Source organism: Falco naumanni, chromosome 7, assembly GCF_017639655.2.
Source record: "Falco naumanni isolate bFalNau1 chromosome 7, bFalNau1.pat, whole genome shotgun sequence".
Lineage (NCBI taxonomy): Eukaryota > Metazoa > Chordata > Aves > Falconiformes > Falconidae > Falco > Falco naumanni.
Genome location: NC_054060.1, coordinates 64,326,449 through 64,352,244, shown reverse-complemented (window position 1 = coordinate 64,352,244; position 25,796 = coordinate 64,326,449). Strand labels below are relative to the sequence as shown.

At 47.9% G+C, this 25,796-nt stretch overlaps 1 protein-coding gene across 8 annotated transcripts in view; it reads right to left on the bottom strand.

Annotated features, from left to right (window-relative positions):
- IFT43 (intraflagellar transport 43) overlaps positions 1-25,796 on the bottom strand; it is a 44,825-nt gene that overhangs the window by 2,510 nt on the left and 16,519 nt on the right. For all 8 annotated transcript variants that reach the window (XM_040600549.1, XM_040600551.1, XM_040600553.1 and 5 more), the window contains 3 exons: positions 14,079-14,111; positions 13,525-13,571; positions 539-611 (listed from right to left, as the gene is read on the bottom strand). In XM_040600549.1, coding sequence (XP_040456483.1) covers positions 539-611; positions 13,525-13,571; positions 14,079-14,111 — 153 coding nt within the window. The remainder of the gene's footprint in view (positions 1-538; positions 612-13,524; positions 13,572-14,078; positions 14,112-25,796) is intronic.

The window sequence follows — 25,796 nt, the reverse complement described above, 5'->3', positions numbered from 1 at the left end:
CGTTTAAGATAAAACCCCAAAAACTTTCGTTTTTGAAAACCTGCTGGTCTCCCTTAAGCTAACCCCAAGACTACCCTGATAACACCTTCAAACAACAGGATTGTACTTTGCAAATTAACTAGGCACTTGAATATCCTTCTGGATATCCTGTGGAGGGCAAAGCAGCCTTACAACCATGCATAATGAAAGCGTGTGTGATAACACAAGTGTACTGGAGGCATCTGCGGTTTTACAGGCAGCCTTAAATCAAGCAGTTCCTCACTTATGAGAGTTTGATTTTGCAACACCAAATGTGTTAGTCTAATGTAGGGGTTTTATAGAGAGAGAAAATATGCAGTAATTGCTTTCTCTGTGTAATAGGAAACAAGAAGTTTGCACTGTTCAGCTTGGAGCCCTGCTGCCACAATACACAGCACCAAATCCTGCTGAATGGCACCGCTGCTGACATCCAGAGAGCATGAGATAACATGGAGTTTAATTTCACCAGCCATTTCACACTGCTGATGAGAGCCTCAAGAGCACCTGGCAGTCCTCTTACCTGGGGGGAGCTGCCACTTGCATGGCCAGATCTTCCTCCTGGACTTCCTCCAAGTCAGGGATCACGGGAATGTCTGCAACAAAAGAAAGCAGCAGCAGTAAGTGGAGAGCGTTGTGCTCTCCTCTCACTAGAGACAAAGGTTCCCTTGCTTCACAGATATGAAACAGCCTGGTTTTTTATTAGAGGAAAACACAAGAGAGTTATTTAGCAATGATTAAAAAAATATTGTTTAATATGAAAACAAGACAATAAAGCTTTGAAGCTTGGGGTCAAAAAGAAACCTTGCAAGAGGAGCAGCTCTGGGCTGGGAAGGACCCCACAGGCCACGGACCATGCACTTCAACACAACCTTGAAGCTGAAAGAAGCCAGCTGTGCTAAACGCTGCTGCCTACCTGCAATCATTCTAAGACTGGCAAGAATTTGCTTCTTACGAGACGTGTTATCATTTGCTCAGCTCAGCTGCCAGTTGCCTTGACTGTTAGAAATGAAACGTGGGGCAGAAACTGAGAGAAGCCATTTCAAACTACACGTTGAAGGAGCTGCTGGTGGGGTCTCGGGCTGTGCAGAAGCCCATGACCTTCCTGATAGCTGAGGAGGGAATTGCTTGGTGGTCTGGCTGATACAAAGACTAGGGAAGACGCACCTAGCTGTAATGTCATAAAGCTTTTTGTGATTTCCAGCGTGACCCTGGAATGGCTGATGTCTGGGTCATTCCCAGCATATTCCCTTCATAAGGACTATGGCTATTCCACCTAAAAAGGATGCTAGAGACAAAAGAATGGAGGAGAGGAGGAAGGACTGGGTGTACACTGAATCCTGCTAAAGGAGCAAGGCTCTGACAGCACTGCATGCTTTTTGATTTGATATAGCACTGTAAACAGAGATGGAGAGAGCAAAAAAGGAGCGAGGAAGAGAAGGGAAAGTAACTGGAGGCACAAAGCAAGGACAGGTTATACCTGCTTGCAGAGTACAGAGCTGCTTTAAAGACTCAAGGCCACAAAGGCTCCCCAGAGACCCCGAGCCCTCAGACCACGGATTTGCTGGCAGTTCAGCTCTGGGAAGAGGTTTCACTTGTACAGTGTGTGGGCAGAGCTGGCGCCCTCGCTGCTGGAGCGAGAAGGCTGCTCCGTCGGCAGCGCGGCCATGCTACTGCTGGATGGCAGCAGGCGGCTGGGCCTGGCGGCTGGGCCTGGCTTCGTCCTGGTTTGCAGCCCAGGCTGAGATGAATATTCAGGAGCCGGAGAGACGTTCCTACCTATGATGCTCAGGGCAGGGTCTTCCTGAAAAGCCCCTTGTCCTGCCACCTGTCAAGAGCTTGGCCGGCTCTCGGCTGCCCTTGCCCGCCGCACGCCCAGCGTGTCCCCCCCAGCTCGGGCACGCCGGCCGTGGGTGAGGGGCAGCCCTCGCCCAGCTGCGCCAGGGCACGGGTCAGCCCAGGCCGTGGCGCGGTGGCCGTTTGGAGCCGGCCACACAGTGGGATTTCTCGCTAATTGGCTGCCTGGCGGAAGGCTGAGGGGGACGGGGCTGCCACCAGAGCCTGGCCGCGGCGAAAGGCAGTGACAGCTTGGCCGGCCTCGGCAGAGCTGTGCCCCCAGCTCCCCAGCCGCCCATGGAGCAGGTGCCTGCGGAGCCGCTCTCCAACCACAGCAAACTTCCCAAAGACATTTAAAAGGGAAAATGCAGCAACAGGCCCCAGGCCCCCAGACGGAGGCATGTGCAAGAAATGCCTCACTGGCGTGTCGCTGGGCATCTGGGGCACAGCTCTGCCCCCTCGGCTTGTAGGGACAACACACAGTAGAAGCTGCTGTCCCGATGGCTTTTCCCTGCAGGGGCTCCCGGCTCCTGGTAAAACTTGTAGGAAAATGCAATTAGGGGACAAAAGCATCTCCATGGACAGACAGTGCGACCTGTGGAGGCAGACGGTAAAACCTGCTCAGGGATAATGTGGGAGAAAGTCCCTGCGTATAAGCAACAAAGACCAAAGAGGGAACAGAGAGGTGAGACAGGTCCAAGGGGAGGAATGAAGCACGGGGCAGAGGTGCCCTCCTAAGTCCAGGCAAATGGGCACGGGAATGAGGAACAGTCTAAACTCTCCTGAGCTAATTTATCCTTTTCAGCAGGGGACCATGAATGTTGCTCAGCAAAACACAACTAAATGAAGAACTACCTGGGAACAGAGCTGCCTTCACCCGTGGAGCAGCATTCCCTGCAGCAGGAGAAGGTCATATCCTTATCCTCTCTTGACAAGAAATGTGGAAGGTGTTTGCATCAAACTGAATTTCTTCACTCACTGCTTGTTCTGGCAGCTATTTCTGGGGTCTCCTCCTCCCAGTTCCCTCTTGCTTTTGTTGATCTCTTTTTGCAGTAGAAAAAACTGTAAATTTAGGGCTCGGATCAGTAATGTCCCTTCCATTTTGCAAGTTCCCAAAGACTCCTGGATTCTCCAGTGATGATTTTATCTCATTGCCATTGAATTACGTGGAGAGACTCCCAAACCCCTTGCCACATGCTACCTCTACTCTATTAGCAAAATCCAGGCAATCACATATAAATTCTTTCCAGAAGAAATTGAAGGCTCTGATATTTTATAGACACTTTGAAAGTATTTCAGACAGAAGAGCTGGAAACACTCTGGGGGCTCCTGCCAGCCCCACCAACAAAGGCCAGTGCATGATTTCCTTACTGCAAAGCATGGATGATTTGTCCATTTCTAGGCAGAAGCAATACCCTTTAGGACTGTCAGAGACTGACAGAACAAAAACGTCACAAATTATAAGAAAATACCTGCTCCCCAGGCTAACTGCTGTCAGTGGCAAATCAGCCCTAAACTATTTGGGTCTTTATTTCACTTGTTACTCAGCTTCCTCTTCCCTCTGCCAATTCCCATGGTGCCACCTCTCCACAGTCCCTCTCCCTTCTCTCCCTGTACAGTTTGCAAAGTGTCTCAGTTCTCACTTTATCACCAAGGTCCCGGCCCTTCCCCTCAGTCAGTCTCCAGCCCCCTAATTGTTTTCGTTGCTTTTCTTAGGACTCACATCTTTTCATTCCAGTAAGCTCCGGTAACGCAGCCAAGTCACGGCACTGTGTCAGCTGCAGGGGGAAGAAGCACACAGGCTATTGTCCTGCAAGAGCGTAGGCGTATGCTCTACTTTTAATATTCCTGTTACCTGCAGTGATACTACTTATGTATAACATTAGTACATGCAGAAATGTTCACATGACCACATCCTCCCAGTCTCACACTGCAGCTTTTTCCAACGACAAGGTTACATTACAAGCCCACACCCTGCGTGCTTTGCTCTGTGACCCACATTTTTTCCCTCCTGTTCAGTGCAGGGGTGTCAGATCATTTTCCATAAGCTTGTGTTTCTGGCGCAGAATCTTGACACATACTTCACTGTCCAAGCTCTCATGCCTGAATTTAGTGCCCATGTAGGTAAACCTTAGAAATGACTGCACAGTGTACCTACACGCTAAGGAGCCGCCTGTGTGCAAAAGGAAAACCCTTCACAGGTACCAGGTCACTGCAATGAAGTGAACAAATGGCCTGTGCCTCACAAAAAGAATTTTTTTTGCAGCTGAGAACAAGGGGTAGCTTCAAAACCTGGAAACAAAAAATTATTCTCTGCAGCCTAGTTATAGGGGGGGCGGATAGTGGTGGATGCTGCATTTTGGAGGAGAGTGCAGCTTCCATATTGTCTTTAATATCAACAAATTTTAATCAAAACTGGAGGCAAATCTCAGAAGCAACGTGAAAATCTTACAGCTTCAGCTGTTCTTCTCCCACTTCCACATCCTTTCCTGCAGACTTTGAAATCAGAACAAACTGCTGTGATACTAACAGTAAGATACATTAAAATAAAAGTTGAGTTACTAGTAAAAAGTATTTAAAAGGGGATCAAATTGAGTACAAACCATCTTACCAACCCTGGTCTCCCAGCTGGCCTCTGAACGCTGTGCTGCAAAGTGCTGTGACCTATGTCACCTCCCTCAACCAGTCTCCCCCAGACAGAACTCCTCTGAGTCTCTATTTCATATGGGAGATAACATTCCCGGGGTGAGTGCTCCTAAAAATGAGCATTTGGGAATACCCTGCATTCATTTCAGCTGAAGGGAGGGGAGAATAGGTAGACACATCAGGTAGCATTTTATAAACAGAAGAAATGAGTGTATGCAAGAGAAGATGGAGAGGGCAACACAAAAACTCAGTGCCTGCAGTGACCTTAAAACAGGTATAAAAAATAGATAAGGATTCTCTTTATGGCTCAAAATGACTTGGAACAAAGTAACACAAAACCTTTCCTCATGGATTTCTCGGCCCATAAAGAAACAAGATGTTGGCTTTAGAAACTGCTCATGGCAGAGATGTAGAACGATGAGTGAGCACCAAATGCTAGATGACAAATGCAAACCCCCCCTCCATCTCCCAGATGATGGTGAACAGGGTGAACAAAGAACAAAACCAAAATGAGGGTATCCATGCGGAAGTTACGGTGGGGTAGGAGACACCAGTACCAAACGTTGACTAACAGGGGAGTTACACTGCACCAAACTGATGGTCTCAGAACGTCTAAGTCCCGACATATAAGGGCAGCATTTTTATTACAATACCTGGACTGAGCTAGCTTCATAGCTAAGTTATGGCAAGACACCAACAGCATAAAGCAGAAGCGTGTGGATGACAGGAAGAAAAAGATGAAGAGGGAAGACCGAGGGTGACCCATGCAGGTAGCCAAACCATAAGCAAGGAACAACAGCTTTTTAAGTCAAAATCAAAGGAAGGCTTTTACGCGTTCATATTAGAGCGCACGCAGTAACCATCACCTTTTTTGCCTCTTAGCAAATAACTTACTGACAGCTGAGGAAGACAACCACAGAAAGCAACAAACAGGAGGTGGGGGAACCTGCACCACCTTAATACCCAGCTGCTCCAGCAAACTGGTGAGTTGCAGTTCCCCTCCCACACAGAGCTGATTTTTGGTTTAGTAGCAACACCTGCAGGCTGGGTCCCTTACAATCCTGTAAGCTCACAGTAAGACCTGGTCCTAGCCCCAAAGAGCTGTTCTCTGTTAGACGCAAGACAGCACCTAAGTCGGGACAGACAGAATCTGTTCAAGGTCAGGCAATAAATAAGCACCAGAGCTGGACCTAGAAACCACGTCCCAGGTCAGGCTTGCGGTTAGTCAGCACTGTGGTTGCCACTTTCTCCCTGAGCTGCTTTGAAGTCTCCTGAGCCAACACCTGATACCCAAAAAAATGACTCCATCTCACATAGCCTGATTTGTTTCCCCCAGCTGGGTGAGCATTTCCAAGGCCGGTTCTGAATGGACACTCTTGCCGTGGCGCCCGTGCTGCCCTCCCTGTCCACACACCACCATACCCAGCGCACGCAGAGACGGTAGCAGCATCTGGAGCAGGTGGTCCCCTGCCACTAAGCAGGCATCAGAATGAAACCAACTTTCGTTTAAGTTGCTTGCTCATAAAATGTAAAACTGAAATAATTACAGTATTTCTGCTGCTGCAAAACTTTGTTTTACTGAATGCTGTTACCTTCTGCATCACGTTTGGGGAATTTTAAACAGGCAAATGGAAGAAGGTCTGATTGAAGATGAAGTTAAGTGAAAGAAATTGGTCTCATTTAGCACATGACAGGATTCATCTGTGTTCCCAAGTCCACTGAGGTAGCATCATGGGCGTTTCATATTCATGAGCTGCTGCGACACTGTGTCCCCTCATTTACAAAGCACCGTGTTCAGCAAATTCTGTCCCTGTGGACACTCCGTGCATTTCATGGTCTTGTCAGAGAGACATCAAACACTTCAGTAACCAAATACCAGAAAATGGCTTTAATTAGCGCATCTCAATGCAATAAATAATTTTTCTCTCTAAGTGGAAAAATGGAGAATTAAAAAAAAAAAAAAAAGAAAAGAAAAAAGTGGAAAGCAACAGGCAAAAAAAATCTTCAAAAAAACATAAGGAACAAGGGACACAGACAGCTTCTGCTGAACACACAAACAAGCTTGAAGCCTCTTGGAAGATTTCTCAGGAGAGCAGCAGGCAAATGGAGAGGATAAAGAACACTTCTTTGGATGCTTGGACATTAATTTCATAGGGATGCCTTTCCCTGACTGAAATTGCCCTACTAGTCGGCCAATATGGAACAGCGTACCTGCCTGATCAGCCGGCAGGGAGATGAAAACAGCAGAGTGAAAAGCAGGCAGTACCACAGCTACTAGGGCACTGCCTTAAAAGCTGAGACAAGCAAAAGATAACCCGAGTGTCCCACATCCCAAATCACCCTTTTGAGAAGGGAATGGTAACAGCGTAACCCGGCCAAGCTGCTCGGAAAAGTCACTCAGTGAGCCAGAGGATTCACAGTACCTAGGGGAGGCCACGCAGCAGGTGCAGTGCTGACCCTCTAGCCTTGCCTTAAAAGATTATGCATTTGCCTTGCATCAGACAAAACAGTTTTTTCTTCAGCCACCAAGCTCTGATGATACTGTCAGCTAGGTAGATGGCTGGCTGGGAGGCTGCCTGGTCCACGACACACTATTTGCTTCGATAGCGTTGTGCTTTCACAGAGTGCTTGGCGTGGCATGGCTTCCTCCTCACCTGAGAGCTTGCTGGGGACGGGCATCAGGCATATTTGTTCCTTCCCAAGGCTGCTGCTGACACAAAGCCCCTGCCCAGTTTCAGCCCCTGGGAAGTGTGAGCACAGACAGGGCACAGAACAGCCCTGTCAGGTGAGTCGCGGGGCTCAGTGCAGGGCTCCAACAGGCAGCAATCCATGGCTTTGTAGTGTGCAAGAAGTAAGAGCAGACACTGGTGGCTTTAAGGATGAGGAATCTCTTAACGCATAGGTTTGTTCACCAGCAGCAGAAGACTGGAGAGACTGGAGGCCAGCCTCAGGACCTGGAATCCACCATACTCCTGAGGTTATCAGCATTTAAGAGTGGTAACACACCTCCTAGCCTTGCCAGCAGCCCGCTGACAGAGCACCGTGCCTGCCCTCCTTTTCAGTAACATCTGTTTTCCGCTTTTCAAAGGCTGTTCCCTGTTCCTTTGCAGTACTCCCCTGCTGAAACACACTCAGAAGGTGGTGGGGCAGCAGATGAGAAGGCATGAGGTGCCCAGGGAGGGTCTGGTGAACTCAGAAACACAAAACCCTCCTCAACAATGCTGGAAGTGAGTGATTTTGCGTTAGAGCATTACTGTGGCAGGGAAAGCAGCTTCTCAGGATGCTCCTGTGGAAGTATGTTCGGGAGCAGGCGTGTCTGATTCTATTTCATCCTCTTCATGTTACACTGGAAAAACAAGACAAACTACATTTCTTTTATGCTAAATCCTTAGGTTTTTTATTTTTTCTTATATATATTTATTAAAAAATGCCTCTTTGATCGGCAGCACCCATGACACTTCCACATCCAGCAACTCCTCAGAAGCCTCCCTCCCTCCACACAAGGCCAGCGCTGCTGACAGCCAGACGGGTTTGATCAGAGCCACTCAGAATCGGATTTTCATAAGACAGATGAAGAATCTTACTGCTGCTCTCTCTCATATCAGATGAGAAACTGAGGGGGAGGGGGGACGGCTCCTGAGGGAACGACACTACAATCAAGGGCTACGCGGTTCTCTCTCTGTCCCTCCACTGCTGCAATTTTCAAAGGAGTTTGCCTCAGGCAGTTTTAAATGATGGTGTCTCAATTCTGTAATCATCTTTCAAGAGCTTTTTCTTAAAGGGTATTTTAGGTAAACCTAGTCCGTCAACTACACTTATGGACTCAGCAATCACAGACCCAATATGACTGTGTATCTACCATATCACAGAACTTAGTGATGGAAGGTGCTTACCCAGACCACCATTTGCAGCCCCCAAGAAGCTGCATGTGCTCCCTTTCAATTAACCTGCCCACTGCCCCTTGGCTAGTGGTCTGCTGCTTCAAACAGGGCTTCAGACATACCCCTTGGGACATGCTCCCTGCTCCCCCCTGCCCACTGTGGCTGTCAGGATGGAGCTTTCCTTGAACACCAGAGGCTCTAGATCACAATGCCAGCAGTCACTGGAGGAGTTCAAACTGGTCTGGACCAACAGCTCAGTGGAAAGCATCAGGCTGGGCAGAGTCTGCCCTTCGTTGACTTTGCACAGAGACTCGGGGTAACGCGTTAGGGGAGCAGCCAAGGGGAGGACTGCGGGGTGCTGACAGAGCCACACACAAAGTCGCAGTGCAGAATCCCAGAAACTCAGCAGACACTGTCACTCCCTGTCCCAGGCCCCTCTCTTCAGCCACTTCCAAAACACCATGTTTTTCACTCTGTCTCCACTGACGCTCAGAACTTTGTGACCATTTAGCTCTCCCCAAACCACTCCACCACTGCCTCCTGAGCCGACGAAGCATCCGCTGGCCATATTCCTGACTGTTCCTGCAAACTGCCCCCCTCTCTTACCCTCATGCTCAGCCAATGCAGCTGTCCTTGCAGCTCAGACCTGGAATCTGCCAGCACTTGGTGTGCTCTGTAAGAGCAGCAGCTCACCGGGGAAACAACTGGCAAACTTTACTGCGAATGACAGAGCCAACAATAACCCACACTGCATTCTATTCTCAGCTCGGTTTGGAACAATTTTATCATTGGTGTTTATTAGCACGCAGCTCAAGAGGTGTTTGATATTTTATGGCTGTGAATTCCAGGTGCCAAATATCCTGTGAGGGCTGTTCCCCACTTAACAGACAAGACAGACACGGTGTACTCAGAATGATGTGGGGACTGTGGCACATGCCCACTTCCTCCTCTGTTGTGCACACAGCCTGGAATCCCATGCTGTTCAAATGCAAAGGAGCTGCTGGCACACTCCAGAAGGGTAAGAAGTCCTTCTAGAGGTTTGACATTTGTATAGAGAGGTCTAAACGTCAGCTCTCCTTCCTTGAGCAGGCTTCCCAGCAGGCAGGAAGGGGGTTTGCCTTGAGGGCACAGATCTAGTGACTGTCTCCTGGCAGCTTTCCTCACCTGCAGGTCAGGTTTGGGTTGTCTGTGTAGCACAGTCAGGCTTTCATTTCAATCAACTGTCTCATTCACACACACTATCTGGTTTAAAATAACAAGCCGTTGTTCCAGCAGACAGAGGATCACACATCACATCCCAATCCTCCAAGAAAAGCCCTGTTCTAGGAGCTACACATTCCAAGGGTAACAGAGAGAAGGAGGGAAAGGACTCCTGCAGGTGGGACAATAGTCCATGGGGGAAGACAGCTGGGAGAGAGATGACAACGTTAGTTAACAAGCCCCCATAGAGCGCGGAGGAGAAAAATCCAAGGGCAATGTAGTGAGGAGACAGGCACCTGAGGTTGTGCAGCTCAACAGTGCAGAATTGGTGAGCCAGAAAGGAACAACAAAGAAACCTTTAGCCAAAGTGACAAAGCAGTTTGCTGATGGGGGGACGTTGGGGGGTGGGGTGTGGAGCGAGGAGGGTGCCAGCATTTCTCACCCCAACAGGAAACAGCCCTTTGTAGCTGCACACCAGAGAGTAAAGCCAAATGAAACACCCAAGGCTGAAGCAGAGACTCTACCGCCCCGGTGGAGAAAGAAGCAAAGGGAGGAGAAAGCCCTTCCACGTGAAGTTGGTTTTTCTATCTTCCCTCCCACCACACGGCAAAGAATCGTTTGCACTTGGGAGAAGCTCTTGGCTGCTACAGAAAAGGAAGCAGTGCTCTGCAGATAGCACTTTTAAAATTCTACCAATAGTCTCACGTCTCCCATCTCATACACGTCTCCCTGCCATACAGAGCTCAGTCACTGCCGCCCAGTTCCCCTGTTGACATGGACAGAAAATTGAGCAATTACCCTTAAACTCCTCTCTCTCAGATTGCCCAGATTGCTACATACACAACATTAAGCCCCCAATTGCCCCTGGCCAAAAGTGACTCAACCAGGTCTGTCCTTTAGGAATTAAACACTTTTGTGTTGCTTGTGAAGGTTTATTACTCCTCAAGCTGTGATGCATTAAATCCTGCTAAAGCAGGCTTCCCACCACGCAGAGGGACTGGGTGCCCCCGCGACAAGGTTCAGCTGGACACACACCCACCTGGCAGAGGTGCATTACCCATCTGCTGTGCCTCTGTACTAGCAGGTACCGGTGTGTGTTCAGGAGGATGGGGACCAAGCTCTCAGCAGGTGCTGTAGGAAAGCCCGATATCCATCACCTAGACACCCCAGAGCTATTTATTTCTGGAGAGACACTGCACTTTTTTAAAACGGTCTTTCCAGCCTGAAGCTTTACAGGAGCAAACAGTGCTTTCAGTCAAACGCAGGTCTTTGCTTTCCTGTAACTCAAAACTGGCTCCTCTTTAAAGTGACTCTCTTGTCCTGGACTAGCCTTGATGAAGAAGAAATATAGATGAGAGAAAATGAATTCTGAGCATGATCTGAGCCAAGGTACTTCACTGCTAGTATTTCAGTGGTTTGTATTGCACAGTATGGATGACTTGCACCTTCTGGGTTTCCCTGTGCAACTCTAAGGAATGGCTAAAATTCCAGATAGTTCCATGCATGTCCCGGTCTGATCTGCCCACTTACAATCTCCCATATTACCTCAGTCTTTCCACTCAGCCTGAGAAGCGACCGTCCTTCCCTCCCAAACTCCCATGGAGATGGGGAATCAGATGCTATTTCACGCACAGGGTGAACGGCTAGGAGCAGCGAGAGAATTCTACTCTTATTTCTGAAACTAAGAGGCACATCAAGCCCAAAAGTCTCCACTTGGACGTACACCCTTCCCTTCATTCTCCATATGCCAAACCGGGCTCTCTCCAGGCCCTATGCTTTTTTAACACTTTCTCCAATGGACTCCAAATTCTGAGCCTCGGGGTGTTAGTGATGTATAAATGATCATAACTGCGCACATTTCAAATACACAAGAACACTCTTTTTAAGGGCATATTGTTTTGTCCTTCATTCTTCTAATGAAAAGGTTGGATGGCGGACAAACAATGTTAATGGAATGGTACAGCTCAGCTTTCTAATAGGTTAAAGGAAGGCGATCCAAATGTATTGGTTGACAGCAGCAATCATTACACAACTGCGCCTGTTCATATTAAGGTGCACAAGCTAACACATTATGCAGCACAAAATAACCGTGACCCATCCTTAGGGATCCATACACCAATGTCTTGATTTTTGTATGTTTAAAATCTGAGCTTCACTGCTACACTTAAGGATACAAGCTCAAGTGCAGTTCTGTGTGAAGGGGAGGCTGATACAGCTCAACTTACTGCACAGTCACAGCATGCTGCTCCCTGCCTTCCACACTGGGCAGTTTTTTGTGTCTCTGCTTATTCAAAAAAGCAATTTTATTCAGGTTCTGGAGTTTGTTTATATGTCACCTTTCTTCACTGCAGTTGCTGAGCCCATATGGAACGCTCCTCTCCCAGAGGAGCTTGCTGAATCTCTCTGTAGAAATAAGACCACAAGCATGCAATGCACTGATCCATTCAGAGATTTCCCACATGCAAATCAGATCCACAACCCAGTATATTTGACTGTACCAGAAACTGCCTGGGTAGGAACCATAATCAGATCAGTGGGATCTTTCTTCCAACACATAAGATGTAATCCAAAGCTGAACTCTGGTTTGCAAACAATCCAAAGTCAACTGTTAACCACAGGCTAGGCACAGATAAATAAGTGAAGTGTATCAGGACTTGCCATATCTTCATACCACATTCTGCATCAATTCTATTCTGTATTTATTACCCAAGGTCTTGGACCACTAAAAGTCACGCACCGCAAACATGTGGCAAGCATTTTTATGCCTGGTTAGCAAAGACAGTTATTATACTCTGAGTACAAGACCAGGGTTCAACAAGAAGGACAGCATGTATGCAAACAGTCAAAGAGCTGTTCAGAACAGACTATCAGCCTCAGTGACATACGCTGAAATTTAAGAAGCCCAGGAAACTTCCCAGGGGGAAAATTAAGTCTATTCTGAAGATGCCAATGCTATAAAGGTGCCACTTCTGGCAGTCATATGTTGCAATGCTTAATCTGTCTGGAAGACCCAAATAAGTCTTCATTTAATCTCATTAACCATACTGATGTCTGATCCTTTGTGACTCCTGGTAATTCTTCTGATGCTTGGTGATATTTTACAGATGCAACTTTATTTTATAGACTGTATAAAATTCTTAGCCCTTGAAAACTGAGCTAGCTCCTAGAGACTTTAATGAATTTCTATGCTCCCCACAGTTCTCCAGTGCTCATCTCAAAATTCATACTGTGGATTTTTCCTGAGATTTCTCTTGGCTTATCCAGTCCTAGAAGAGCAGGTGATATACACTATAAAGAAAATTAGTGCTAAGTCAGGAGTCCAGTAGACTTCACAGCAGCCTGTACAGGGATGAGATGGGATTACCCACCAGTGCCTATGTATAGCTTATGATCTATACGATCTTGGGTTAGGGCAAGTGGATTTTTTGTATTAGCAATTGCTTCATGACAGAGACCCCAGGAGAGTGGCGCAGACACTCGTCCTGATGGAAGCAAGACAAGGATGCTACCATAAAACACGAGAGGCTTTAAGTAGAGCATACTATCACCTAAACTAGGGGACAGCAGTGATCTCTTTCCCTGCTCTCAACCTTTTATTGCTCTTTTAGCTCTCTTTTTGCCCCAGCCCACTATTCTCCACAGCGTAGGTAATCACAAAGAAAACCATATCCTCAACGCTTTCCTTCCTCCCAAAGGCGCTTTATCATTCTGTGTTAATGAAGAGCCAGAGTCAGACTACAGGTTCGCTTCCTCACCCTCCTCTCCATCTCCTTTGCTCTTTCTCCCTCGCTCATCAGCTGGGGAGACTTAAGCAGCTCCCCATTTGTTTACCCCCAGGGTGGTTCATTTCCTTTCAATTTCTTACAAGATGCCTCTGCTCACTTTACTGATGAACCCCCAGACATGCATGAAGGCACTTCTTGCAGTCAAGTAGGTGTTACCTTACCTCCTCCATCATCTGATGCCTCCAGGCTCTGCTGTCTGAGACGATGGCTGCAGCAAAACACAAGGAAAAAATAATTTCAATTGCAAGCCCAGAAAAGCATTTTGTTGTGTCCCCTTGCTCCCCACAAGCCTCATGGCTTGTCAGGGGGAGAGTTCCCAAGTACGCTTAGCCTGCAGACCGACCTTCTTTCATATCCCTCATTGCTGGACTCAGCAGAAAACTCAGCTTAAGGATGCTTAAGCAAGATGCCTTGTACCTGAGACAAACCCCTAGGCTGCACAGTCAGGCTTGGGGTGTGTCTGGGAGGCAAGCAGCTGCTTTCTACTTTTCCTTCTTTCTGTCATATGGGAGTGACAGACCCTACTCCACATCCAGGGAACTACAGAGTGACCAGCTTTGCCCCATCCCAGGACACGTGACATGAATTCATGCCAGGCTCTGCGCCCTTCCCAAGTTCTAATCTTGGTGCAGTGGTGCCTAGAGTCACACATCCCTTCTCCATGAGAGCAGATGTAAAAGCTGTGCAAGAAGTCTCAGCAACAATGGGAACTTACTCTTCTACTTCTTCTGCATGCTTTCTTCCCGACCTGCAAGACAAAGAAAGGCTTATGCTTAGAAAAGGCTAGAGAAAATTAAAACCGCACCTTTCCCTATATCACGTTATTGTGCAAAACAGTTCCTACACGAGGTCCAATAATACATTATACCTTTAAAGAGTTCTGAGTGACCATTAAAATGTATCAAAAAGTCCCTGAGCACAGCAGATCAAAGCAGAACCATTTGGGTCCAGAAAGACAGCCATCCCCAGACACAGTAAGAGTGTGTGTCTTTTTTTTTTTTAGCTTCTCAGGTATTTTTTCGTCCTTTCTGCCATCATCAGCAGGTAAAGCTTGCCTTACCTGAGTAGGGAGGTCAGCACGTTAAGGAGTAAAGAAGATGCTATACTTTGTCTGCCTACCCCTGAGAGATCAACAGGTCCTTCCTCCCCCTGGTCATGCATAAAGATTATCTGGTTGCCTTTGTAGGTTAGGAGCCCCACCTGAGCTGGCCAAGTTCAGGTCAGACATGCTGTCGCTGCAGTAAATCAGGGTTGATCTGGCTGAGTTAACAGGAGTTCATAATAACAACACAGGGGGGAGGCGACGACAAATGGCAGCTCCCTTGCTCTCCACCCCAGCAAGCCCAGAAGTAATTCAGTCCCGATTAGGGACGCTTGTTCAATATTCAAAATGTAAAACATGGAGGTTGCTGAACCAGCACTTTGAAAAGTTAATTAAATGCCAGGTTTCTTTTTAGCAGATACTCCATCACTCGCTGATTGCTTTGGCCATTTTGCAGACTGAAGTTTCATCTCTATGTGTTGGGAATAAATGTTCTCCCCTCCCTTGAAGTCAGGGTGCCGTGACAAAGAATATGTGGGGCTCTCCCCTACCACATGCCCTGTCCCAGGACACACCAAGATGCAAGAGAAGTTGCTTCATTGCCTTGCACTGCTCCTCTCAAAGCATTTCCATGGGATGGGACTGGCCTCTCCTCACCTGCTCTCTATTCTAGCAGGCTGTGGTCCTCACTGAGCTCTCCTGTGAATAATCTACTCTTCTAAGAGCAAGGAGCGGGGCACAAGAGGATGTCTAGGTATGAAGAGAAGAAAGCCCCTTGACTCCATTGCTCTCCCTGGAGCTTGCAGTCTGTGAGAAGCTGAACGTGACACTGAATCAGTGATCTAAGCCCAGTAATGTCCACTGCTATAACTGGAACCGCAGCTGTGTAGGTGACTGTATCTGCACCCTTCTGTTCATCAGAAGAGGCAGAACTGCAATGGAGCTGGGGAATTTAGGAAAGAGCTCTTCCAGAGAGGAATAATGGTCCAGCTCCACCCTTCTCCCTAGTGGTAGTGCAAAGCCCTTTCTGTGCAAAGCCCTTGACGGTACAAAGAAGGAAAGGGATGGATGGCTTCAGAGAGCCTACCACCAGCTCTTACCGGAGTTCAGAATCTGCGAAGACAGCGATAGAAAGATGATGCAAGATTTATCCTGTTTCATCCCTCCCTTCTGCCTTCACAGAACTGCTTCCCACACCTTGTCTTCAGAGCCTTTGCACAGCCTTGCACAGTGAGATGTTTTCCTGGAGGTGCAACCTGACCTCTTCTTAGCTTGATTCCGTTACTCTAGATAATTGCTCAGCCCTAAATAACACACTGTTCCTCAGTACTCACACTCCTTACATCTTTGCTCATCTCCTGTCCCCAGGCAGGAGTGAAACACTCTGCATGTTTATACTTCCCAGGAGAGGGTCACTCCTGCTATCCCTGTAAGCAATTTCTGTTTCTTTTTCCTGAGCTCCCTGTCATGACAGATATCCAGACAGCCCGCAGGGAACGCAGTCATATGTTAGTCCTAGAGGCAGAGACTGCTTCACTCATCTTCTGAGACTCAACCTTTCTCAACTTTTCCATGCTATGTTAGGAAAGGACTTCTTCAGGGCAATAAGCAAATACTTCATTATGAAATAGCAGCACTATATTGGAAAAAAAAAACGGTAATGTAGGGAACAAATTCATAAACCGGTAGGGGAGAATAGTACCGACTCCTTTAATCCCAGACCGCAGGTGTGTTAGAACACTCTGCGGTCAACCAAGAGAGCTCCCTCCTCTCTCCAGGGCAAGCTAAAGCCCTGCAGTCAGCCCCCCACCCCGAGAACACCCTAGTCCCTATGCCGCAGGGTCTGAAGGTGGCAGTGGGTGACACAAGTCTCCCATGCCCACAGTACCGTGGGTGACACAGGGCATTTAAATACCAGCAGCACTACAGCATGAGCTAGAAATGACTGTTGTTTGGTTTAGGTGAGACACCTGCTTCCAGCCGCCTTTTATAGATGTGTTTGTTAATATATGACTTGGAATAGCATTATTTGATGAAACTGGCATTTCAAACCAGCTGATAAGCTCATGGGTGGAGAACTATCCTGGAAATGTAGTCTGAAACTTCTGGAGCACAGGAAGGAATTGCGTATTTTATGCTCTCTGTGGCCTTAATGATTGAGTTATTAGGTAAAGGAGATATCAACCAACCTACTATTTCCCTTCTGGTTTTTATAAGGCTTCCTTTCATTGTGTTTGATGCCAAATTAGTTTTTCATTCCTTGTTTCAGACTGGCAGGAAAAAAAAATCACAAAATATTTTTGGTTTGTTCCTGACTAATCCTTTGCTTTTTTGGCTCAATTGCATTACCTAAATCTACTAACAATGGGACCCTGAGAGAAAAGACAAACTTTGCCTTGTGTCCTTGAAGGTTAAAAACCTTCAAGGCAGTTATGGAAGTCATAAATAGATCCTCAAAAGGTGCCCTACCTCCGAGCCCCTACATTCCATAAGCTTAGCTGAGGGCTAAGCTATATGCGGAGATACTGCTCCTGCAGAACCTGTCACCTGCTTGCCTCTTTGCCCTCCAGGTGCTACGGAGGCCCCGCAGGCATTCTTCATGAAGTTATCACACTGCTTTAAGCATGATGGAGAACGGACTCAGTTTACCAATGCCAATTGCAACATTCTGAGACCAACCTTTCATCCTTCGGGACTATCAGGCCTGAGTACACTGCATCCTCTTCTTTCACCACACTGGAACAGCTTTCTAGTGATGAGTAAAAGCAGGCATGGAAGAAACCAGACTGTAAACTCAAGCCAGCACAGACAGATTTCCTACCCTCTTCTTACGGTCTCAGCAACAAGAAGTGCACTGCCCTGGTTTGGTTGCTCACTGTAGCAGGAGGCACAGCCCAAGGAGGGCAGCAACAAGCACCCACAATGAACAATTCTCTCTGAACTATAGATACACTCGCTCAAGTTCGGGTAAACAAAACAACAGAATCGTGGGAGCAGTGCTCAGAAATGCCTACAGCGCACCAGTCACCGCCAGTGTCTGTAAGACAGTGATACCTCCATTTCTTTGTTTCTTTGGTTTCTTCTGATAAACCCATTGCACCTGGAGGACCAAAGAACGTGGACCGACTCTGTCACCTGGACAGCCCCGTTTAATCTCCCTTCTACCGCAGGGCTGTCTGTGCTCCCAAATATAACCAAAACCCCAGAATATTCCCTCTGGTTTTCATCAGCTGCTGACCCCTTCTCTATTTCAAGGTGTTGAATAGCCGAGAAAATGGGCAGAAGACCCTGACAAACCCCATGTAACGTAACTCCTGGTACAGAACACCTATTTCTCTCCTAGCTGCGTCCTGGAACAGAGGATATAGACCTGATCTTGCACTTGAGCATTGCCTTTGCGCAGTTCTGGCCAGCAGGAATCCTCCCTCCACATGAATGAGACGGGGTTTAACCTCAAAACCGAGGCTTTCCCCCCCCACCCCCACTAAGGTACAGCTGAGCTGCCTCAGAGCTGCCTGCAGCTTCTGTGCTGAAGGCTGAAAGGCAGTTCTAATGTAGACATCATCTCTGTTAAACTGTTTCTTTCTCATTTAATGGACTACCACGGAGATCTAAATGGAGATAAAGTAGCAGGGCTCAGAGAACAGCCAGGATGCTATCTTTATGCAGCATGACAATGTGCAGTGGTTAATTAGACACCGTTAACCTATTTTAGCAGGGGACATAACTGGGATGAATGGGGGGAAACGTCCTTGAAATCTTTCAATGCCCAGAGCCGAGGAGAGCCCTGGGCACACTCGCACGCTTGCACCGAGCCACAGCCGGGTGGCCAGCGCGCAAGGTCCGAGGCTCTCCCCGGTGTGCCCGGGGAGGCGTGAGGCCGGGCGGCAGGAGCAATTCCGGTGGCTCGGTCGAGAGAACCGGGAGGCGCCGGGCCAGCCGTGCCTGCGCTGACACCGGCGGGCGGCAGCCGCGGAAGGGGGATGGCCGGGAGCCCGGCCCGGCCGCCGCTGCGGGACGCTTTGCCCCGCCGCCGAGGGGCCTCCGTGCGCCGGGCCCGCGCTGCTCCGCGCTCACCGGGGCCGCCGGCGCCGCAGCATTGCCGGGCCGCGGCCGCCCTCTGCCGGCCCCGGCGGCGTGTGCCCGGCCCCCGCCGCCCGCCGAGACCGCGGCCCCGGGCCGGGCCGCCGCCGGGCGGGGAGGGAGGCGGGCGGCGGCGCTGCCGGGCGGTCACCCCTGCAGCCTGCCAGGGGGCTGCCCCGGGGGGGGCTACCCAGGGGGGGCTGCCCGGGGGGGGGGCTGCCTCCCCGGGGAGACGGGCTGCCCCGGGGGGTCGGGGATGCTGCCCCGGGGACGCGCACCGCCGCTAGGTGAGACCGAAGGGTCTTTTCGGTGTTTTGCCGAGCCCTGGCAGCGGGGAGAGGATTTCGCCACGGCCGCCTGTTACCGTGTTGCCCGGCATGTCTCGACCCACGGCTCTTCATGAATCACGTGGAACCAAAAAGCCACCTCCAGCTGCCCTCTTGCTAAAAGGGTGAGATGGAAGGTCCAGACCTTCAGAGAGAGGTTTTGTTTTGTTTTGAGAGAGCTGGGCGATGCAGGGGGGAGCCGAGGTGGGCTGTGTGTGCAGGAACCCCCGCACCGGCCGGCATCCATCCCCTGCGCCCCCAGCCCAACCCGCGCCCACCTCCATGCCAAGGCTCAGCCCGCAGCGAGACATGAAGCCTTCTGCCTCTAGGGCACAGACTGTAATTCAGGTCTAGGCCTGAGGGAGGAAGATTAAAAGGACATTGTACTCACTTGCTCAAGTATTTTTTGAGTGCCCATCACCACAGCGAGTGGGTGGTGAGCAACGAGTTGCAGCTTGTTCGATAGCCTAAGGCACAACCAAGTTACACATCCAGTATGACGCACAAGCGCTCAGTGATCAGTTCTCCTGGCTCTCCAGGCGTGGGTCTTGGTCACTGCTTGTTTGCTCAGGCACGGGGAGAGAAAAACATGTATGTAAACCAGAACTGCAGCCTATGCTGAAAAGCACTACCACAGGGTGTCTTCTCAGCTATTGCACCACCTTCCTTTGGGCTCTGACCACTTTAAGTTTCCTCCCTCTCTCCCTGGACTGTGGCAGCCTGGAAAAACCAGATTTGCCTTGATTAAGTCGGGGAGTTCAATCTTCACATCTCCTAAGATCAAGGCGAGTTTTGCCATTGATTTCAGCAGAGTGAGGACTACCATGAGCCTTTACTTCTGTCATTGGATGTCACCTCACAGCCTTCCACATCCAAGCCCTGTGGCACATGGCTATCTGTAGCTCCACAACAGGGTTTTGGGCAGACGCATATTTTTTTAAATTGTCATGGTCCTACTCTCCACTTTCTGACACCTCACAGGCTCCCTGGACCACACATTGAACACACCGCCCTAGAGCATGAAGACTGGAGGGAGAAGGATGCTGGGATGAGTGGGCACGCTCTGGGAGCGGGATCTGAGGTGCTGCCAGCTGAAGTGGGCTTGTGAGGCACTAACCATTCTCTAGCCTGAAGTGGTGGTGTTTCTCCTCATGTCCTAATACGTGGGCTTTCTTAACAGAGACAACAAAGGAGGAAAGCTCTGGAAAGCAGGACTTCAGGAACTGGCACGAAAGAACAAGCTGACAGAGAGTTCACAGGGGTCGCTGAACCTCAGCCTACTCACTGCATCATCCCCCTAATAGATGTTCCCAGGGCTCCCCCACTCACTCGCTGGTGGAGAGCTGACCAGCAGAGCTGTTCAGAGCTCCTGCTGAGCAACAGAAAAAACAACAACACTCAATACAAATTCCTGCTGTGTGGGAAAACAGCGCTGCAGTTTCTAGAGGTATCCGCCACACATCTTCGGTCCCTGAGAACGGGGGCTTCTGTCCAAGAGATCACATCTTTGGTCTCCAGTAAGCACCGGGGCCAATTCTCACACCAAATGGTTCTTGAGGTTACAGGAGCATTTCAGTTTCCATTTAAAGGGAAGGGCACACTTCTGATCCTCATGGTTACATGGAAGAACTGACTGCTAAAGGAGAACTAGAACGCAAAGGAAAAGTATCTAAGGATGTTTCTTTTTTTTTTTTTTCTTTTTTTTTTTTTTTCCTTCAAAGCCCACAACAGAGAAGAAACGGGCCAAAGACTTTTTACTTGTGATGGGCCTCACTGAAACGATTTCAATGAAAAACACTAGAAAGAACGAGGTGTTTATTGCTAAATGGCACCTTGTGCTGTCATCTGAGAGCAACAGCTTCTGAAAGAAGATATTTTAAGAACTTGGATTAAGAACTTGAGAACAGTAGAGGGGTTATATGGGGAGGGGGATGGGGGGAGGGGGAAATAGGGCCAAGCAAGTAGATCAGGTCATCTTAGGTCTCTTTCCACGGGTAAACTGCATTAAGCTAGACTTCACAGCCAAATTAGAGGTGACCTACAAAGGCCGGACAAATTTTTAGCCTTGGCTTTGACAGACTCAAAAGGGTTGCAAGTTGCATGTCTTTTTCATGAGGGTTTTGCTTTTTTAAACTAGAAGTATTTGGGACAGGAAGGATAATATCCCCTGAATTTGCTGGTAAATTCCTTGGAGATAATAGAACTAAGAAAGGAAGATGCTTTGTCCTCAATCAAAAAGATCAAAGAGACTTCACCCTGAGCACACTGCCACCTCAGCAGCTTACATGGACTGTTACCAGAAACGTCACACTCCTGCTCAGTTTTTGTCATGCAGGCTTCATTTTCTAGGGGAGCAAGAGGCTACAACCCTACTATTGTAGGAAGGAAAGAAGGAAGGAAGAAATCCTTCTTCCATTGCCCAGTGTCTTTCAGGAAAAAGAAGTCAAAGAAAATTTAACTAAAAGAGACAATATAAACAGAAGTCTACCTTAAAAAAAAGAAAGAAAGAAGGAAAAAGAAAAAACAAGAAAAAAGGCTCCTTTGGGCACTGCAAAGACACAGGAATGGGCACAAGTCTAGCATTTTCCCTTTGCAGGAAACCCTTGCAAGTCACACTAAGCAGGATTAAAAGGAAAAAAAAATTCCATCACAGCCATGGTACTGAGGGATTCTCAGGTGACTCTTCTGTCTTTTAGGGACTTTCCTTTTTCTGCCAGTTATCTTTACTCAGTCTAAACAGAAACACCAAGGAGAGCTCACCCCAGCAATGACATGGAGGGACAAGAGGACAAGAGCCTGTTAGCATTCCTGGAACATCCAGCCTATTAAAAAAAAAAAAAAAAAAGGTGGGGGGGTGGAGAGGAAAAAAAAAAAACCCACCCTGGGCCTGCACATTGCAGCTTACCGCCATCTTGATGTCCTTGATGCGTGCCGATGGCATGGAGGCGGCTGGCACCAGATCAGCCCAAGAGAAGGAATGAGAGGCCAATGGAGATTTATGTGAGGAGAGTGAGATGGACAAGGTAAAATTGTCAGGAGGAGTTGTTAGAAAGTAAAATATATTGTGACAATTCCACTCCTGCCGTTCATCAATAAACTGACAGATCATTTAGTGTCAATTAGGAGTGATAGATGGACAAGTCCCCATGATCCTGGGCCAAAATTAATGGCTGGGAGGGAGAGGGTGATTGAAAATGACGGCTGACATTGAGAGGAAAGTCCTGAAGGTCCCCAAGGGGCCATTACTTGCCTCATTCCCTTGCAGATCAATGCAGGGACAAACCCAAAAACAGACACTTCAAGACAAAACTTAATCAGACTTCCTTTCCTTTCTTCTCCTTCTAAGTTGTGCCCCCTCACTTGGCAGCCTTGATCCTTTGTGGCTATGCTCTTCACATCACTGAGGACACCCACAGATGGCTGGAAGATGCAGGGTGAGCCTGCCATCTTCCCCGCAGCCAGGCTGCTGACACGGCAGTGTCACAGGGAAGCCCAGCCTGAGATTTACCTCGGCACTGCTGGACGGGGAGCGGAGGGCAGAAGCAATGACACAAGTGTCCCCTACCATGTCAGACAGAGAAACTCACGAGCACTTTACTACTCCCATTTGCAAGACAGGGATGGCTACAGGTTCTATAAAACAGGCACTCTCAGGGGTCATTTCGTGTAGATACACCACAGGATAGTTTAAGCCCGTATTTTTGAAACAGGAGGTTTTAAACTTTGCTTACCTCTAGAGACTTTGAATCATAAACCCCCTTAATCTCTTAAATAACTTTCCGCCAGCTCCAGGGTGCAATCTCATCATTGCCCACCCCCCGGAGCCCTACGTGGTATCTACACAGAGGCTGGGTTACCCTGCTCTAAAGGTCACGCTGACTGCATCCCCCCTCCCTTCCTACGGGCCCTTAATATTTGCCTCCTGTTAAATCTATTCCTGGACACTGCACCACCACTTCTGTTCCAAAATACTTCAGCATGGTCATTTTCCTAAACAAAGCCTGATTATTCCAACTCCGCATAACCTATCAGCCAGAAAGAAGACATTTTAGTTGCAGCTGGAGCATCTGTTGCTAAACTGCCACGATCCCTGTAGAAGAAAGGAGGTACATGTGCAGGCACTGGAAGGAACTTCCTTCTGAAAGCAGCACTCGTGTTTGCTTGCAGGGCCACCTGAAACGAGCTGTGCTTTTTTCCCACAACAACCCTAGCTGCTGTCTGCAGAACTGTATGAATTTTAAGGGGTTGACTGCAAAACCAGAGGGATCAAGAACCCAAGTAAACTGGAAGTGTCCCGAGAAGCTGTCTTGGTTTCAGCTGGGATAGTTAATTTTTGACAGAAGCAAAGAAATAAAGATACTAATAGAGAGAAAAATGGAAGAAATTCTATCAGGGAAGTCAGATAGATGAGATCAGCAGAAGCTGGGATTAAATGGACCCTGGAAGCACCTCTCCTGTGTCAAATCCTCACCAGCATGCAAAACTGAGTTCCCTTTTCCTTTTCCCATTGGCAGGCACTTTGTGTTTCTTCCTTCTGATGCATGAGATAACCTGACAATAAACCTCTGCTTTGCTTGTCACAAGTGTCAACACCGATGTCATTAAGGACATCAGCACAGCGTTCAGAATGGCACTTGGGCTCCATCCAGTGGTTAGAGAGCTGCTTCTGTAGCAAATCCAGCTGTAATTACTATTATTTACGTAATCTCAGCAGGGTACTAGGCCCCAAGTGGCTGCCTTTGGTTCTTGGCTGGTCCCCTTTCCTCTAATACTGGGGCCAGAATATTGCTGGGGCAGCAATGGGACTGCCTCTTCTCATGGAGACTGATTCTTCTCTCTGAGTACAAATTTCAATAAATACAGCAGATTCAGATGCAGAGGTCCCCATCAGCAAAGAAAAAAGGTTCTTCTGTCACTACTCTGCACCATTTATTTGCTGATTGCAGAGAACCAGTCTGAGTGTTTGCTCAGACACTTAACTACAGCCTTCATCATTATCCAGATTTACAAAATGTGACTCCTAGCAATGACAGCTGTTCTACAGAGGTACTGGGAGTCCAAAGGAATCTTTCCATGCTTGACACTTGAAAACTTAGCAGTAAACAACCGCACTTCGATAGTTCTCAGGAATTTAAATATCTGACACTTGTAAATGCTATGGGAACTCATAATAAAATACTTTATCTTACTTGCACACCATCTGTGCAAAGATTTCAAAACTAATTATGGGCTGGAAAACTTTAAGGTCCCCCCTCCTCTTCCTATCTTACAACAGTCTGAGACAGCAGCAGTCTGATGTAAAGAATCAGCAAGATGGTGAGAATATTTGCAAGTTTACCTAGGGATGACAGGAGCTGGGCAGGTAAGGGACTAAGACAGAGCAGCAAAGTTAGAAAAACAGGTCGTCAATTAAATTCTACTCTAGCATGTGCCAAAATGGAAACAAAAAGAACAATTTCAAGTGATCATTCCACATTGAGAAGACTCTGAACTAGAAACACAGCAGAAAAGACTTTAATTATCCCTGCAGAAAAAGCAACAAGTGTGCAGTTGCAACTGGCTGAATCTGTCAGAAACAGAACTAAAAACCTGGACTTCAAATGGGGAGAGACTAACACATAAACAGCTACAAGAACATTGCACAAGTGGCTGCAGTATCCCATCTGATCCACAATATATTTACTCAACACAGAAAACGTAAATGTAGCCACTCTGCTCATCCTTCCTAAGTAAAAAAAAAAAAAAAACCCACAAAAACAAAATATCCCAGATTTTAACACTGTTAGTTCTGAAAACAAAATTACTTAAAGCATTACAGTTCCCAAGTGTAGGCTCAGTTACAATGGCATAAAAGTGTTTATACCTACATCAGATATATCAATAGAAGCATGTCATTCTAACTACAGCAACACTACTGAAACTGGAGCAAGTTAACTTGATGGGCTTCCAAAGTGAGTCAAATTGTTTGAAAAGCTGTGGGGAGATAGAGCCTGAGAAAACAGAAACAACAGAGCTACAGCAACAGTGGCATGACATCAGCCGATGACTCAGACTTTTCACATGAAAGCTTTACTCTGGGATGTGTCACAAAGACAGCCTTACAGGCCAACATCTCAGACTTTTTTAAGGGAGAGAAGGAGAGAGATCAGCTTGGGCAGAATACACAGCTGAAGGAAAGAAAAGACAGGAGAACTAGTTGTACAAAATCCTTGTACCTCACATGACTAAATAAAGGCAGAACAAACCTCCCCTTCACAAAATTAATTCAATAAAGGCTCTTAACACAAATGAAAGGAATACCATCAGGTATTACATGATATTGTATGCATGACTGAGCAAGGGACGCATCTTGACCTCGTGTTCCATCTGCAGGGTCTCACAGGTGGCATGGTCTGCAGCCCTCCATCTCCTGTTCTGCTTCTTCAGCTGAATTGTGTCCAACCTCATACAAGCAGCTACTCCAGACACCTGCTCTATCTGTAAACCACGCAACTGGGATGCTGGAGAAGCACCACTGACAGCTACTGCTCCAGATCTATCTCATGAGGCTAATGGCAAACAGTGGAAAACACCCTAAATTAGCACTGGCACAGTGCTGTTACATTAGGAACCTGTGCACTGTCCTTCAGGGCACGTTAGGCACAGCCCTGAATAACTGTATCACCTCCAATCCAGTCCTTCACCTAGCCAACAATTACATAATTTCTTTTTCCTAAACAATGCAATTCACCCGTGTTCTATGCTGTCACACTTCCATAAAGCTTCTGCTGGGTCCTACGAAGATCCAGGACCACTGGTGGCATTTCTTTTATAACCCCGAGGTAGGTACATCTTTGCAATGGCAACTTCTAGCTGCACCCAGCCTATGAAAACTAATACCATTATCAGAGTTAAACTGGAGAGGAACAGAAGGAATTCAGGCTGAGATCTTTATTCCTTTGCTTTAGTCCAGTCTCCAGATTTTCAGCCGATTTATTCTTCA